The 13,942-nt window shown below is 35.6% G+C and overlaps 1 protein-coding gene across 34 annotated transcripts in view; it reads left to right on the top strand.

Annotated features, from left to right (window-relative positions):
• Positions 1–13,942, top strand: part of HEATR5A (HEAT repeat containing 5A) — a 111,664-nt gene that overhangs the window by 20,185 nt on the left and 77,537 nt on the right. For 17 of the 34 annotated variants that reach the window (XM_026007670.2, XM_072761326.1, XM_072761348.1 and 14 more), the window contains exons 5-10: positions 888–1,037; positions 1,874–2,048; positions 8,814–8,974; positions 10,176–10,431; positions 11,259–11,414; positions 12,912–13,162. In XM_026007670.2, coding sequence (XP_025863455.1) covers positions 888–1,037; positions 1,874–2,048; positions 8,814–8,974; positions 10,176–10,431; positions 11,259–11,414; positions 12,912–13,162 — 1,149 coding nt within the window. The remainder of the gene's footprint in view (positions 1–887; positions 1,038–1,873; positions 2,049–8,813; positions 8,975–10,175; positions 10,432–11,258; positions 11,415–12,911; positions 13,163–13,942) is intronic. The other 17 variants (XM_072761335.1, XM_072761352.1, XM_072761351.1 and 14 more) reach the window with 2 other exon arrangements.

The raw sequence follows: 13,942 nt of genomic DNA, 5'->3' as shown, positions 1-13,942 counted from the left end.
TAATTTATCTATGAAAATCATACTTGATCTTTGTCTTCACCTAGCTTTAGTTATCTTTAGTGGCCTTGACTTCCTGGGATATAGAAATCAGCTGGGGCATTTACTAAAATATCAGTAATAGAAGCAGCTACTATTTTTTGAGTATCTACTGTGTGCCGGGCACTGTGGTGAATGTTTTCCCCATAAGGCCTTTTTACTTTTCTCACACTAGCTCTAAGAGGTTCATCTTATTCTCATTTTATAGCTGGAGAAATAACTGCGAATAACATTATTATTATTATTATTATTATTAATTATTATTATTATTTTACACAGATGCTAAGGTCAGAGGCAGATTTGGTCCCAGACTTTTGTCCTCTGAGTTAAACTACTTGGCCCAATAAATAATGAAGTATTAAATGGCTGTAAAGTCTGTTGAGCATTTACTATATGTCAGGCATTATTCTAAGCATTTTACATGCAGTAATTTGTTTGGTCTTCACAACAACCTATGAGGTAAATATGTCCATTTAACAGATAAACAATTTTGCCCAAGGTCACCTAGCTAAGTGGCAATCCCTGAACTCTTTACTGTGTTACCTCATTAATAGCAACTGTTTATTGAATGCTTAACAACATGCAAGCTTTGTGTTAGGACTTTTCATGTAATTTCATTTAATCTTCACATCAACTCTTTATATTGTGTTAAAATATAATATATACACATAACACTTTTCAATTAGTAAACACTTCATAAAATAATAGCTGTTAAAGTTTCCTGATGTCAGATGGGTTGGTTAGTGTGAACAGATATCGAAAATTTCAGTAATATATAAGAGAAATTTTGATGCTTAATGCTACTTTTCACGGTTAATTTTTTTTCTAAATAAATTTTTCCTTTCTGGTAGTCTCAAGGGCGATATGAGATTATGCTGAGTCTGCAAAATATATTGAATGGATTAGGAGCTGCTGCTACACCTTGCCACAGGGATGTTTATAAAGCTGCTAAATCCTGCTTAACAGATAGATCCATGGCTGTTCGTTGTGCTGCTGCAAAGGTAAAATGGTCTAATAAGCAGAATTTCTCAAAATATATATAAAGAAGATTAAATTAGTTTATCCCTGTGAAAACACTGTTAACAGCTACATGACCTTCAAGCTACAACCTTGGTAGTCAGCTGGGGCTCTCTTATTGTAGCATATAAAGAAACTGAGGTCCAGAGAGTTAAATGAATTTCCCAAGGTTCTCCAAGTAGTTCACAACACATTGTTGAAGGGTGGGGGATTTAGGTTACTAAATTCTAAGTATTCTTTTTACTCTACTGTGCTTCCTTTCATTGGTTTTGTAAACTAAAATTTACATGTAAAGTTTGTGTTATTTCAAAGTGATTTGTTTTTATCATGTTGCCCTTTTTTTTAAGTCTAGGATTTAGATTTTGATGTTTTAATTTCTTTTTAATATGCATTTTTTGCAAGCTAGGAAACAATCAAAATAAGGCAGTTTAGTCCTCTATGGATATAGTGATCTTGTCTTATGATCTTCAGCAGAATGATCATGGCTTCCTAATACAGTTGGTTAGATAATACAGTAAAGTTGTTTATGTTGTAATTATTGTCACAGTTGCTCGTAGCCAACAAATTGGTTCAAAGACATTTTTCTTAGCCTACTGAGTTAGAATGGGTTCTCTTCCCACCCTCTGCTGACATGTTGTTTTATATAGTATAGTTTTTATGACTATTTGTAAGTATTCATCTGTTGTCCTTGCTGTCATTGTTTAGATACTTTGGATTTGTATTCTTTTGTTAGATCTTGATAATTTCTACAACTTCTATGGATCTGAACCTGACATTTAGATTTTGTTTTTCATTAATGTCTGTTTTTTCAATTAAATAGTGTCTCCTTGAACTTCAAAAAGAGGCCATCTTTATGTGGAGTACAGACCTGGATAGTGTGGCCACACTGTGTTTTAAGTCCTTTGAAGGTTCCAATTATGATGTGCGGATTTCAGTTTCAAAACTACTAGGCACAGTGTTGGCTAGAGCTATAATTTCTAAACATCCAGGAGCAGGTAAATTTATATAATTATTTTCAAAAGTTTATTGCAATTTTTTCCCATTTGGTTTAAACAAACATAATGTAGAATTACTACTACCCATTATTAATTTTGAGAAGAGGCCGGATATCTTATAAATCAATTTTAGTTTGTAAATATTGCTATAGGTCCTAAGATTTCATTTTCAAACAATTCCAGAAAAATTTGAGGAAAAAAATAAACTCTTGAAGAAATATACTTTATTCAGTTATCTTCCTTTATATTATGGCCTTTATTTTTAAAGTAAATTGTTCATTGTTATGCAATAATAGATATGATCTAAATTTTATCTTTCTTAAGTAAATGGATTTGATTACCTATATTAGCTTGCCATTTTCTAGGTTGGTATAAGGGAGCAGTGATGTAAATAATTCCAAACAACAGATATTTGAAGTTCACTGTACTAGGACAATTTGCTTTGTTTTATTTATTTATTTATTTATTTTTATTTTTATTTTTATTTTTTTTTATTTTTTTTTATTTTTATTTATGATAGTCACACAGAGAGAGAGAGAGAGGCAGAGACACAGGCAGAGGGAGAAGCAGGCTCCATGCACCGGGAGCCCGACGTGGGACTCGATCCCGGGTCTCCAGGATCGCGCCCTGGGCCAAAGGCAGGCGCCAAACCGCTGCGCCACCCAGGGATCCCTGTTTTATTTATTTATTTTTTTAAAGATTTATTTATTTATTCATTAGAGAGACAGAGAGAGAAGAGGGGAGAGACATAGGCAGAGGGAGAAAAAGGCTCTTCGCAGGACCCGGATGTGGGACTTAATCCTGGATGCCAGGATCATGACCCGAGCAGAAGGCAGCCACCCAACTCCTGAGCCACCTAGACATCCCATCTTTGTCTTACTTTTTATATATATACTTCCAGGCAGTGAGCAAGGATGGGATATTTCTTTTTCTTTTAAAATATTTTATTTATTTATTTATGAAAGACATAGAGACAGAGAGGCAGAGACATAGGCAGAGGGAGAAGCAGGCTCCATGCTGGGAGCCCGATGCAGGACTCGATCCCAGGACCCCAGGATCACGCCCTGGGCCAAATGCAGGCACTAAACCACGGAGCCACCCAGGGATCACGGATGGGATATTTCTGAAAACAAGAGAGTCTGCCTAGGTTTAATCAACAGAGTATATAAAGCATTGATGAGTAACTGAAAACTTGCTTTACCATTCTATCTCCAAAGAATAAACAATCTCACAACAAATGAAAATGTGACTCTTCTATAGAACCTTGCTCCTCAAACATCTGCACACAGGAGAACTAGCATCACCTGTAAGTTTGTAAGAAATGCAAAAACCCAGGTCCCACACAACTTATTTAATCAAAATTCTCATTTGAACAAGATTTCCAGATGATTCATATGCACATTACTTTGAAAAACATTGCTTGAAAAATTATTTATAGTTATATAAAGGGAAAAATTTTTTTTCCTAAAGCTAGTGTTTTTAACAATGATGGGAGAGGACAGGAAGTACAGCATATCATAGCCACCTGGGAAACATTAACAAATTTACAGTCCTCTCATTCTTCAATTGAGATTATAAATAAAATTTATAATAAGAAGTTTTTATTTTTATTGTTTTTCTAATCTTGTAATTCAGTAAGACTCTTATTTATTGAGGCTGGGAGGAAGGTAAATGGGGAATAGGAAGAAGTCATCAAAAAAACCCAAACTAGAAAAAAAAAATAAGTTGTTCAGAACACTTAGGAGATGAATCTTAAGCCATCTAAGAAATTAAAATTAGAAGACATGTTTAATCAAGTCCTTTTTAAAATGTGAATTGCCCATTTCTATAACATTACCACTAGCAGACAGTTGCAGGAAAAACCAGCAAAAAGTAGAATTGCATAAGAGTTATGAATAAATATTTATATGCTTCTATGGTAGCACTAAAATAATACTGGTATTTTTGTAATCAAATTAAGCAAAGTGAAGAATCAGCCTCACCCACAGTAAAAATCCTTGGCCTAATCTTTTGTTAGATATTGTCATCTTGCATCTCTGAATTCTAGGTTGCAAGTAATTGAGTTATTTTTGTACAACTAAAAAGTGACCTAGATATCATAATAGATTTTTTTAAGGTAAGGGACTAATATGCTTTAACAATTTAGAAAAATAAATGCAGTGGAGGTTTGTACACTCAACCACAATATGCAAAGATTATGAAGTACAAATCTGAAATGATTTTCCTAGCAAAACTAACAGGTTTCAAACGGGTGGTTAGTTATTCCAAGGCACTTAAGGCAGGGATTGTGTATGACACTTTCCTATGATTAGAACAAGTTGCTGGGAATTTATGTGATCTTTTAATATATATAATTTAATACTTATCGTTCTCTCACCTGCTCAAGGACATTGGTTTAGGAAGTTTCCCCTCTCTTTTTTTTTTTGTTGTGTTTTTTTTGTTTTTGTTGTTGTTAAGTTTCCCCTCTCTTATGCCAGCTTTTCCCTCTGTATTGGATTATTACATACAAAAACGTGCTTTTGTTTTCTCCTGTCTTTAAAAAAATTTATTCCTTTATTTATTTTGAGAGAGCAAGTGCACCAGTGCACAAGCAGGAGGAGCAGAGGGAGAGGGAGAGAGAATATGAAGCACACTTCATGCTGAGTGTGGAGCCCAACATGAGGCTCGATCTCAACCCTGAGATAGTGACCATAGCAGAAACCAAGAGTTGATTGCTTAACCAACTGCACCCCCCAGGCACCACTGTTGTTCCTATCATAAAAAAATATAACAAAACCTGTGTCTTACTTCCCAGCCAGTTGGAGCTCCATTTCTCTTCCTTTTGCAACAAAATTCCTCAGAAGAGTTCTTGATAGTGTATTTAATTTATCTCCTGCCATCTTTCAAAACCACTTCAGTTAGGATTTCCCCCCATTCACTCCACCAAAACTGTTTTTGTTAAGGTCACCAAAGACCTCCAAGTTCATTCATTCAGTCAGTAAATAAATACTTGTTTAACCAAATAATACTTGGTTGAGATCTTTTTTGAGCATACGTTTGTACTCAGCCACACTAAAGCCAGTGGGCAGTTTCCTGTTGTCTCCCTTGACTTTTCAGCAGCATTTAACTCAGCTGATAACTCTTCCTTGTCTTTTTTTCACCTGCATGATGGGACTTCAGTCTCTCTTGGCTTTCCTTCTTCCTCACTAGAAATTCCTGTTTTGTCTTCTTTGTTGATTCCTTATCTTTTAATTGAAGAGGCCTCTTACCTAGTACTTGGTCTTTTGCAGTGTGTGTGTGCTCATCCTCTTGGTGATCTTATTCAGTTAATACCGTCAATATGTCAGAGATTCCTGAATTTAGGGATCCCTGGGTGGCGCAGTGGTTTAGCGCCTGCCTTTGGCCCAGGGCGCGATCCTGGAGACCCAGGATTGAATCCCACGTCGGGCTCCCGGTGCATGGAGCCTGCTTCTCCCTCTGCCTATGTCTCTGCCTCTCTCTCTCTCTCTCTCTCTCTCTGTGACTATCATAAATAAATAAAAAAATTTAAAAAAAAAAAAAGATTCCTGAATTTATATCTTTAGCCTGGGCACCAGGCTCATATCTAACTGCCCATTTGACATCTCTTTGGATGTTTATTTGATGTTTCAAATTAACTTTTCCTAAAGTGAATAATACCTGATCTCTCCTCCTCTAGAACATATACATACCTGTTCTACTTGCAGGCTTGCTAATCTCAGTTGATGCCAACTCTGTCCTTACAGGTGTTCAAATCCAAATTTGTAAAGTTACCCAATATTTTTATCTCTCACACTCAGTAGCTCCTCTACTGGACAATCTTAAAAACATACCTAGATTTGGGACCCCTTGGAGAATTGGCTAATTATGGGGTTGGTAAAGGAGATGTCTGAAGATGACCTTAGAATACACTGTTGTGTCAAAAAAAAGAAAAAAAATTAGGTGCTTCCGCTGGCCAACTCTTTTTTTTTTTTTTTTTTTTAGGATTTTATTTATTCATGAGAGAGAGAGAGAGGCAGAGAGAGAGAGGCAGAGACACAGGCAGGGAGAAGCAGGCTCCATGCAGGAGCCTGATGTGGGACTTGATCCCACATCAGAGTATCTCTGGAGGAAGGCAGGCGCTAAACTGCTGAGCCACCCAGGGATCCCCTGGCCAACTCTTTGAAGTTAATTCCACTGGTCAAATCTGGGACAGTATTAGAAGCAAAATTAATAATGACAGAAATGGATTATAACCTATTAAATAAAAAAAATCTGTGAATGCATACTGAAAAGTAAATAAAGGAGAAGAGAAAGCTTTTTTACAGTGGAATGCCAACCAATAAACATATAAGGAATGATTATTAGATAATGACCTTTTGCAATCATAGTAATAATTTTTGCTGGTAGGAATCCTCAGTGCATTGTTGGATGAAAGCTTGATGGGTTACAGCATATTTATTCTATCTTAAATATCACCATACAGGTTGCAGAGTAATTACAAAAGGAAAGTTCATATTCTACAGTGGACAAACCTGGCAAACTTTATTCAGGTGTTCAAAGGTCTTTTTTTTTCTTATAGTTTAGATTTTTTTTTTTTTTATTCATGAGAGAGAGAGAGAGAGAAAGAGAGAAAGGCAGAGACACAGGCAGGCTCCATGCAGGGAGCCCGACGTGGGACTTGATCCCGGGTCTCCAGGATCACACCCTGGGCTGAAGGCGGCGCTAAACCGCTGGGCCACCAGGGCTGCCTGTATTCAAAGGTCTTAACACTAGTATAGGGACAGACTGACAGCAAGCATGACAGTGCATTTTGCTATTACACATTGAGAAGGCTTATAGCATTACTTACGTAGTTCTGCCAAAAATTCTTTTTTTTTTTTTTTCTGCCAAAAATTCTGAGGAAATACTAGACAAACTCAAATTGAGTTCTGTTCTACAAAACAATTAGCCATATGCAAATTCTTCAGAAATGAAAAGGTGACAAGGAAAATATGGTGAGTCTAGGTGAAGGTGAAATTTATTTTACTATTTTTTTTAAGATTTTATTTATTTATTTATGAGATATAGAGAAAGAGAGGCAGAGACACAGACAGAGGGAGAAGCAGGCTCCATGCAGGGAGCCCGATGTGGGACTCAATCCTGGGTCTCCAGGATCACACCCCAGGCTGCAGGTGGTGCCAAACCGCTGTGCCACCGGGGCTGCCCTATTTTACTATTCTTGCAGCTTTTTTTTGTAATATAATTTTTAAATTTTTCAGATAAAAACCTAAAAATACATATGTTTATCCAGACTCAACTCTTCTGCAGTCACCTTGATTTAAGCCACCCTCATTTCTTGCTCTGTTAACATAGTTCTGCTTGGGTCCATGGGTCATATCCTTCCTCAAGGGCTTTTTGCCCTAGCTATTTCCTCTGCCTAAAACAGTTTTTCTCCAGATATCTTCATGCTCGACTCCCTCACTATCCTCAAACTATGTTCAGATGTCACCTTTCCAATGAATCCTACCTTGACTACCCTATTTGTACCTCAAACACTTCCCCCCCAGTGTTGTTGTTGTTGTTGTTGTTGTTTTTAATTTTATTTATTTATTCATGGGAGACCGAGAGAGGCAGAGACACAGACAGACAAAGAAGCAGGCTCTTTGGGTCTCCAGGATCACGCCCTGGGCCAAAGGCAGGCACTAAACCACTGAGCTACCCAGGTGTCCCTCTCTCCCCGTCCACCCTCCCCCCCCCCATGTTCTTGAATAACTTTTTAGGTTTTGCACTGCTTTAATCATTATCTAGCATACCTTATACTTAGTTGTTTATTATTATTCTTAGAATTTATGATCCACGAGGGCATGGATTTTATACTGTTCACTGATATAAATCTATGCCAACATAGATTTTCTTTTTTATTTTTCAACATAGATTTTCATTTGCTTCAGATGGTTATTTCTTTTTTAGGCTAAACAGTAGACTTTTTGGTCATAACTTAGAGTAATGGAAGTTTATTTCTCTACTGTATATGACTTGAGCCAATAATGAGAGTCAGAGCTTGTGACCCTCATTATTTAGAAGAATGAAAGGGAGAGAGAGAGCGAGAGAGTGTGCGTGTGAGTATGTGTGTGTGTGTGTTAAAGAGATCTTGTTCCCTAGATATTCACAGGGAGAAACTCAGCTGTGTCCAACTGCAGACAAACTTGAAGACAAACATTCGGCTCTAATAATCTCTTTAATTATGGTAGCCTAAGGCCTAACTGCTGTTTAATAATATTTAGCTTTGATTTTTTCAGAGACTGAGGATATAACAAAAGTTGTACTTGCAGTTGAGAATTTTAAAAAACAGGACATGGCGGTTACTTTATATAAGTTTCATAAAGAGTTATAGAGCATTTGGAGATACAGAATTATGATTTTGGCATTTAGTATTTAAAAAGAGTTTTTAAAGCATTTTATAGCATTTTCATTTGTAGAGAACAAGGGCAGTTTATGTTTCTTGTTTTAGAAGATGGTTAGCCTTCTAACTTCTTTGTGGAAAAGAGGGCAATAAGGCATAATCCCAAAGTGGCTTAGTCTTTAAGATGTCATTAGCATGATACTTCAGAGTCTTATGATTTGACCTTGTATAACTTTTTGTATGTTAATTGTGTAATGTCCTGTCAATTTTGCATTTTGTTTGGATTTTTAGTTTATTTTTGTTTCTATTAACATGTTTACCAAGATCATGCAAATCAAGGTCATGCATTAAAATTTGAGTCTGTAAAGTACAAATCATATGTTTTATTTTGTTCTTTGTTATAGCAGTCTCACGTCAAAGCATTCGCAGAGTATCTCTGGAGGAAGTTCTGGAATTACTAGGAACAGGGTTTCTACGTGGAAGTTCAGGATTTCTTCGAGCCAGTGGAGATATGCTGAAAGGAACCAGTTCAGTCAGTAGGGATGTTCGAGTTGGAGTTACTCAGGTTAGAGTCACAAATGAGTATCTATGTGCAATGCTCACTGGCCTCTAATAAGAATTTTAGTACCTAAATACTCCAGGCATAAGTGATACTGTGCAGGGTCATCGCTTCTGCTCTCATATTTATAAAATAGAGATGGTAAGGTTACTCTTTGAAAGCTAGATTACAAGTAAGAGAACATTAGTTACCTAAAAGCCAATATTCACAATGTGTTCAGTTCCTAATAATGGGAAATTTTTGTTTATTTCATTTGAAATACAACATTTGTCTGTTTCTAGGCCTTGTGCTTTCATGTGTCTTGCAGTTTAACATGTTTCCCATTGTGCTTTTGTGTGCCTGTACAGTTTAGATTTAAGATACGTGTTAGGTACATATTACTCAGTATGGGAAATGTTGTATTTCCATTTTAAATGATTTCAACTCCTAGGTAAAGATCATAGCATATAATCTAAGCTAAATCTGGGAAAAGTATCTTAGAATAAAATAACACAGAGGTCTCTGTTTTCTAAATGCCATTGTGGTTCAAAGCAAATGCATATATATATATATATATATATATTTTTTTTTTTTTTTTGCAAATGTATATTTTTAAAAATTCAGATATGTCAAAGTGTTTTATACGATATACAGAAACTGGATTTTTTGAAAATGTAAGATGTCCCAGTGTAATTGTAAACTATTTCTACAAGAACAGATTACATAAGGAAACTACTGTCTTTGTATTTTTGGAGTGAGACCAACCATTAACATTCATTAAAATAGAGAAGTGATTCATCACTGTAAAGTTTCCTTTCACATTTCTAGAACTAAATTCCCTTAGAGTTATGGTATTGGAATTTATTTAATTCTTACAATGTGCTCATGTTTGATTTGGGTTTTTTTGTTTAGAATATTAAAGAGCTTGAATCCTTTGTTCAGAGGAGCCATAGACACATTCTCTATATTAGCTGGCCGTGCTGATTATCCTGAAACTTTGTACAGTCTGACCAAAATAAAAATGCAGCACAAATGAAATCCCAGTTATAAGACTGTGTACTTTAGTTTGGGCTTTAATAAACAGGCAAAAAAATAATATTATCTTTACATAGCTAAAGCAGCTATAAATGAGAAAAGAGAAGAAACAAATTTTATATATTTTGTAGAAGAGAAAATATACAGAATTGAAATTATCTCATTTTGAAGATAAAACTCTTTTCTCTTTTAGGCTTATGTGGTATTTGTTTCAACATTAGGAGGAATATGGCTAGAGAAAAATTTTGCTACCTTTCTTTCTCATATCCTAAGCCTTGTGTCACAGTCGCACCCCAAAGCCACCCAAACTCAGACTGATGCTGTCTGCGGTCGCCGCTGTGTTTCATTTATCCTTCGAGCTACTATAGGAGGTCTTCTTGGAGAAAAGGCTCAAATTGCTGCTGCCAAGGATATTTGCCAGGCTATCTGGAAGTTAAAGAAAGTTGTGGGTATGGATCTACTAAGACATTCTGTTTTAACAATGCTAGAGGAATTGTCCTTTTGGAAAAACTAGACTGGTATATGTTACTATATTAATACAAAAAAACCACTTTTGTAATATATGTCAGTTGTTTTAGGGTAAAGTTGTCAATATGTCAATGAGATAAATTATCTAACATATAACTGTGGTATATTTATATAAGTCTTAAAGGCTAGTGATATTAATTCCACAGATTCATAATTTTCCTCTTGATGTTGATACAGGTTTTTGAAATAATCAGTTAATCTCAGGGGTGTCTGGGTAGCACATTCAGTTAACTGTCTGACTCTTGATTTTGGCTCAGGTCATGATCTTAGGGTTGTGAAATCAACCCCCAAGTCAGGCTTCTAGCTAGGCTGGGTGTGGAGCCTGCTTAAGTTTCTCTTTCCCTCTCTGTCTGCCCTTCCCCCCCCTTACAAAAAAAGAAAAAAACAATCAGTTCATCCCAGTTCCTGTACTATTTTAAGTCCACTCTCTGTATCTTGTATATCAGTAAAATTGGAATATTTTTTAGTTTTCCATGCATTCTCTCTTTAGTGCCACTTGTATTATTAGTAATTAAGGGATCAGTGGTCAGGTAGCTTGAACTAAATTGGTTATATTAGTTCAGTTCTTACTCAATTGATGCAAGTCCCTATTTTAATATTTCAGTTAAGTGCCTTAAGGGTTTCATGTATATATAGAGAGGAGGTATTAATTTTTACCTTTATATTTTCTCTGCTTCCAACATCCACCTCCCCCATAACATATTTTAATAAAACAATGATGTGTAGTTAATTCTTACGCTTCTGTCAGATGCTGTGATGAATGACGGTAATATGGAAATCCGGCTTGGCTCCACAGATGTGACAGCCAGCCAGCATATGCTGGTGTGTGCTTTACAAGAACTTGGAAATCTCATATACAGTCTTGGCACCACAGCTGCACCTTTACTGCAGGATTCAAGTGCAGGTATCTTTGGTTTGTGGACTCGTCTGAATTTCTTGTTTTTACTTTTATTCTAGACACCTTTTTCTGAGGAAAACAGTCTTTAGAGTTCATTTACTACACATTCCACTACCGATTTGTTACAGAGGTTTTATCAAATAATAATCGAGGTTATTAAAAATATGTATATATTTGAGTTTTTTCTTTTATAATTAAAGGTTATTCACAAAATCACCCTTTACTCCTCCATTTCTGGAGATATTTAAGATAACACGGAAAGAAAAAAAAGCAAACCTGAACTCCTGTGTCTCATCTGCAGTGAAAACATTAGTTTCTAAATGATACAAGTAATTCACTTCTTCAGAAGTTCTTCCATGTAGTCTCCATTTTCTTTCTCTTGGAAAATTAATCACTTTGAGAGATAATTCACATACCAAAAAGTTCACCCTTTTGACATATACAATTCAGTGGTTTGTATATATTCGCAGAGTTGTTCGACTACCACCACTAATTCCTAAATGTTTTCATTATCCTAAGAAGTCCTATACCCATTAGTGATCCTTCACCCCTTCCCTTCCCCCCAGCTCCTGATAACCACTAATCTATTTACTGTCTCTATCAATTTACCTGTTCTGGACGTTTCATATGAATGGAATCATACATTGTGTGTGTTTTATTTAACCATTTAAAAAATCATTTTTAATGGTTTTTGTCCTTAACTGTGATACATATTTATTGCTGACCAAAGCTTACATTATATTTGATTTGTAAGCTCTTTATCCCATATAATTTAGCAGTCAACATAAACTGTTACATAGTTTGATGAAGTTGAATGTTGCATTACAGCAAATGTAGACTTTTATCCTTAATGACAGTGGTATTCACTGTATTCATAATTGTCTAGTAGACCATTGAGTACCTAGCAAAGCCTCAATTTTGTTTAACATTTTGTTCTCAGGTAAGAGTGATATGGTACATAGGAAGCATTATAATTATGTAGATAAATGTACCAAAAGAAATATTTTAGGAAGAGGGGGATGGAGCATAGTGTGACTTTCTTTTTAAGGTGTTTTTGTATTGATAACTTTTAATCCATAGTATCAAATGAATAATGGTCTGAAGATAAAAAAGCAGAACATTATGTGGGAAATAAAATTTTTCTTCTGTGTATTAATTTTAACCAATTTTCATATTAGAAGTATATCTTGTATATAAAAATCATTTAGGGGTACCTGAGTGGCTCTGTTGGTTAAGCAGCTGATTCTTGGTTTTGGCTCAGGTCTTGATTTCAGGGTCTTGAGTTCAAACCCCACCTTGGGCTCCATACCAGGCATGGAGTCTACTTTTAAAAAAATCATTTATAATTTTATGTATCTTTTTAAAAATCTTTTTTTTATTCTGATTTGGCTTTTGATAAAGATAACATTTTATATCCATGTGGCTGCCTATTCTTTTGACTATTTTATGGCTAAATGAGTTTATCTGTAGAGCTCACTTTTTTTTTTTTTTTTGTCCTTCTAGGCATTCTTGATAGTGTCATTTCAGTTATTCTACATCCTAGCATTTCTGTTCGACTAGCAACGGCTTGGTGTTTACACTGCATTGCTGTGGCATTACCTTCTTACCTAACACCTCTTTTAGACCGGTGCCTGGAACGGCTTACTGTACTTAAGTCTTCACCGGAAGCAGTGACTGGCTTTAGTTTTGCTGTGGCAGCTTTGTTGGGAGCAGTGAAACATTGTCCTTTAGGAATTCCTCATGGGAAGGGCAAGGTAATGATTTCATTCTTCACATACGATAATGACATTTCAGGTTTTTTCTAAAAACATCATTGTCTTTTGTATCATCCATTCAAAGCCATGAGGGACAGCTTTCTGAGAAATCAGCTATATTACTTAATTTTTAAATATTATTAAATAATTGCTGTGAGAAACAAAGAGATAGTTAAAAATGTCTTATCCACACTTAGGAGTGGTTTCTGTGCTTTTTATTGGAAATATTTTCATTTAGTAACAGAATTTATTCATGAAGGCTTTACTTTGCTATGTATTTAGCTTTGCCACAGAAGTGCATATTAAATTGCATCATAGGGGTGCCTGGCTGGCTCAATTGGAAGAGCATGCAACTCTTGATCTTGGGGTTGTGAGTTTGAGCCTACATTGGGTGTGAAGATTGCTTTAAGAAAATAAATATATTAATAAATAAAACTTTAGAAATAGGGACGCCTGGATGGCTCGGCAGTTGAGCATCAGCCTTCAGCTCAGGTCCTGATCCAAGGATCCGGGATTGAGTCCCACATCAGGCTCCTTGTGGGGAACCTGCTTCTCCCTCTGTCCCTCTCTCTCTTTCTCTCTCTCTCTGTGTGTCTCATGCATAAATAAATGGAATCTTTAAAAAAAAAGTCTTTAAAACAAATTTAGAAATAAAATTGCAATGTAGAGGAAAGTAGGGTCACAAAATAAATCTTAAACTTAATTTAATAATTTTATAGTTGGCATTATTGGTGATAGTATTTTGAAATTAGTGTACATAAAGTAAGATAGAGTAGGTAA

Source organism: Vulpes vulpes, chromosome 6 (genome assembly GCF_048418805.1).
Source record: "Vulpes vulpes isolate BD-2025 chromosome 6, VulVul3, whole genome shotgun sequence".
Taxonomy (NCBI): domain Eukaryota; kingdom Metazoa; phylum Chordata; class Mammalia; order Carnivora; family Canidae; genus Vulpes; species Vulpes vulpes.
Note: the sequence above shows the minus strand (reverse complement) of the source record. Positions and strands in the feature narration are given on the sequence as shown.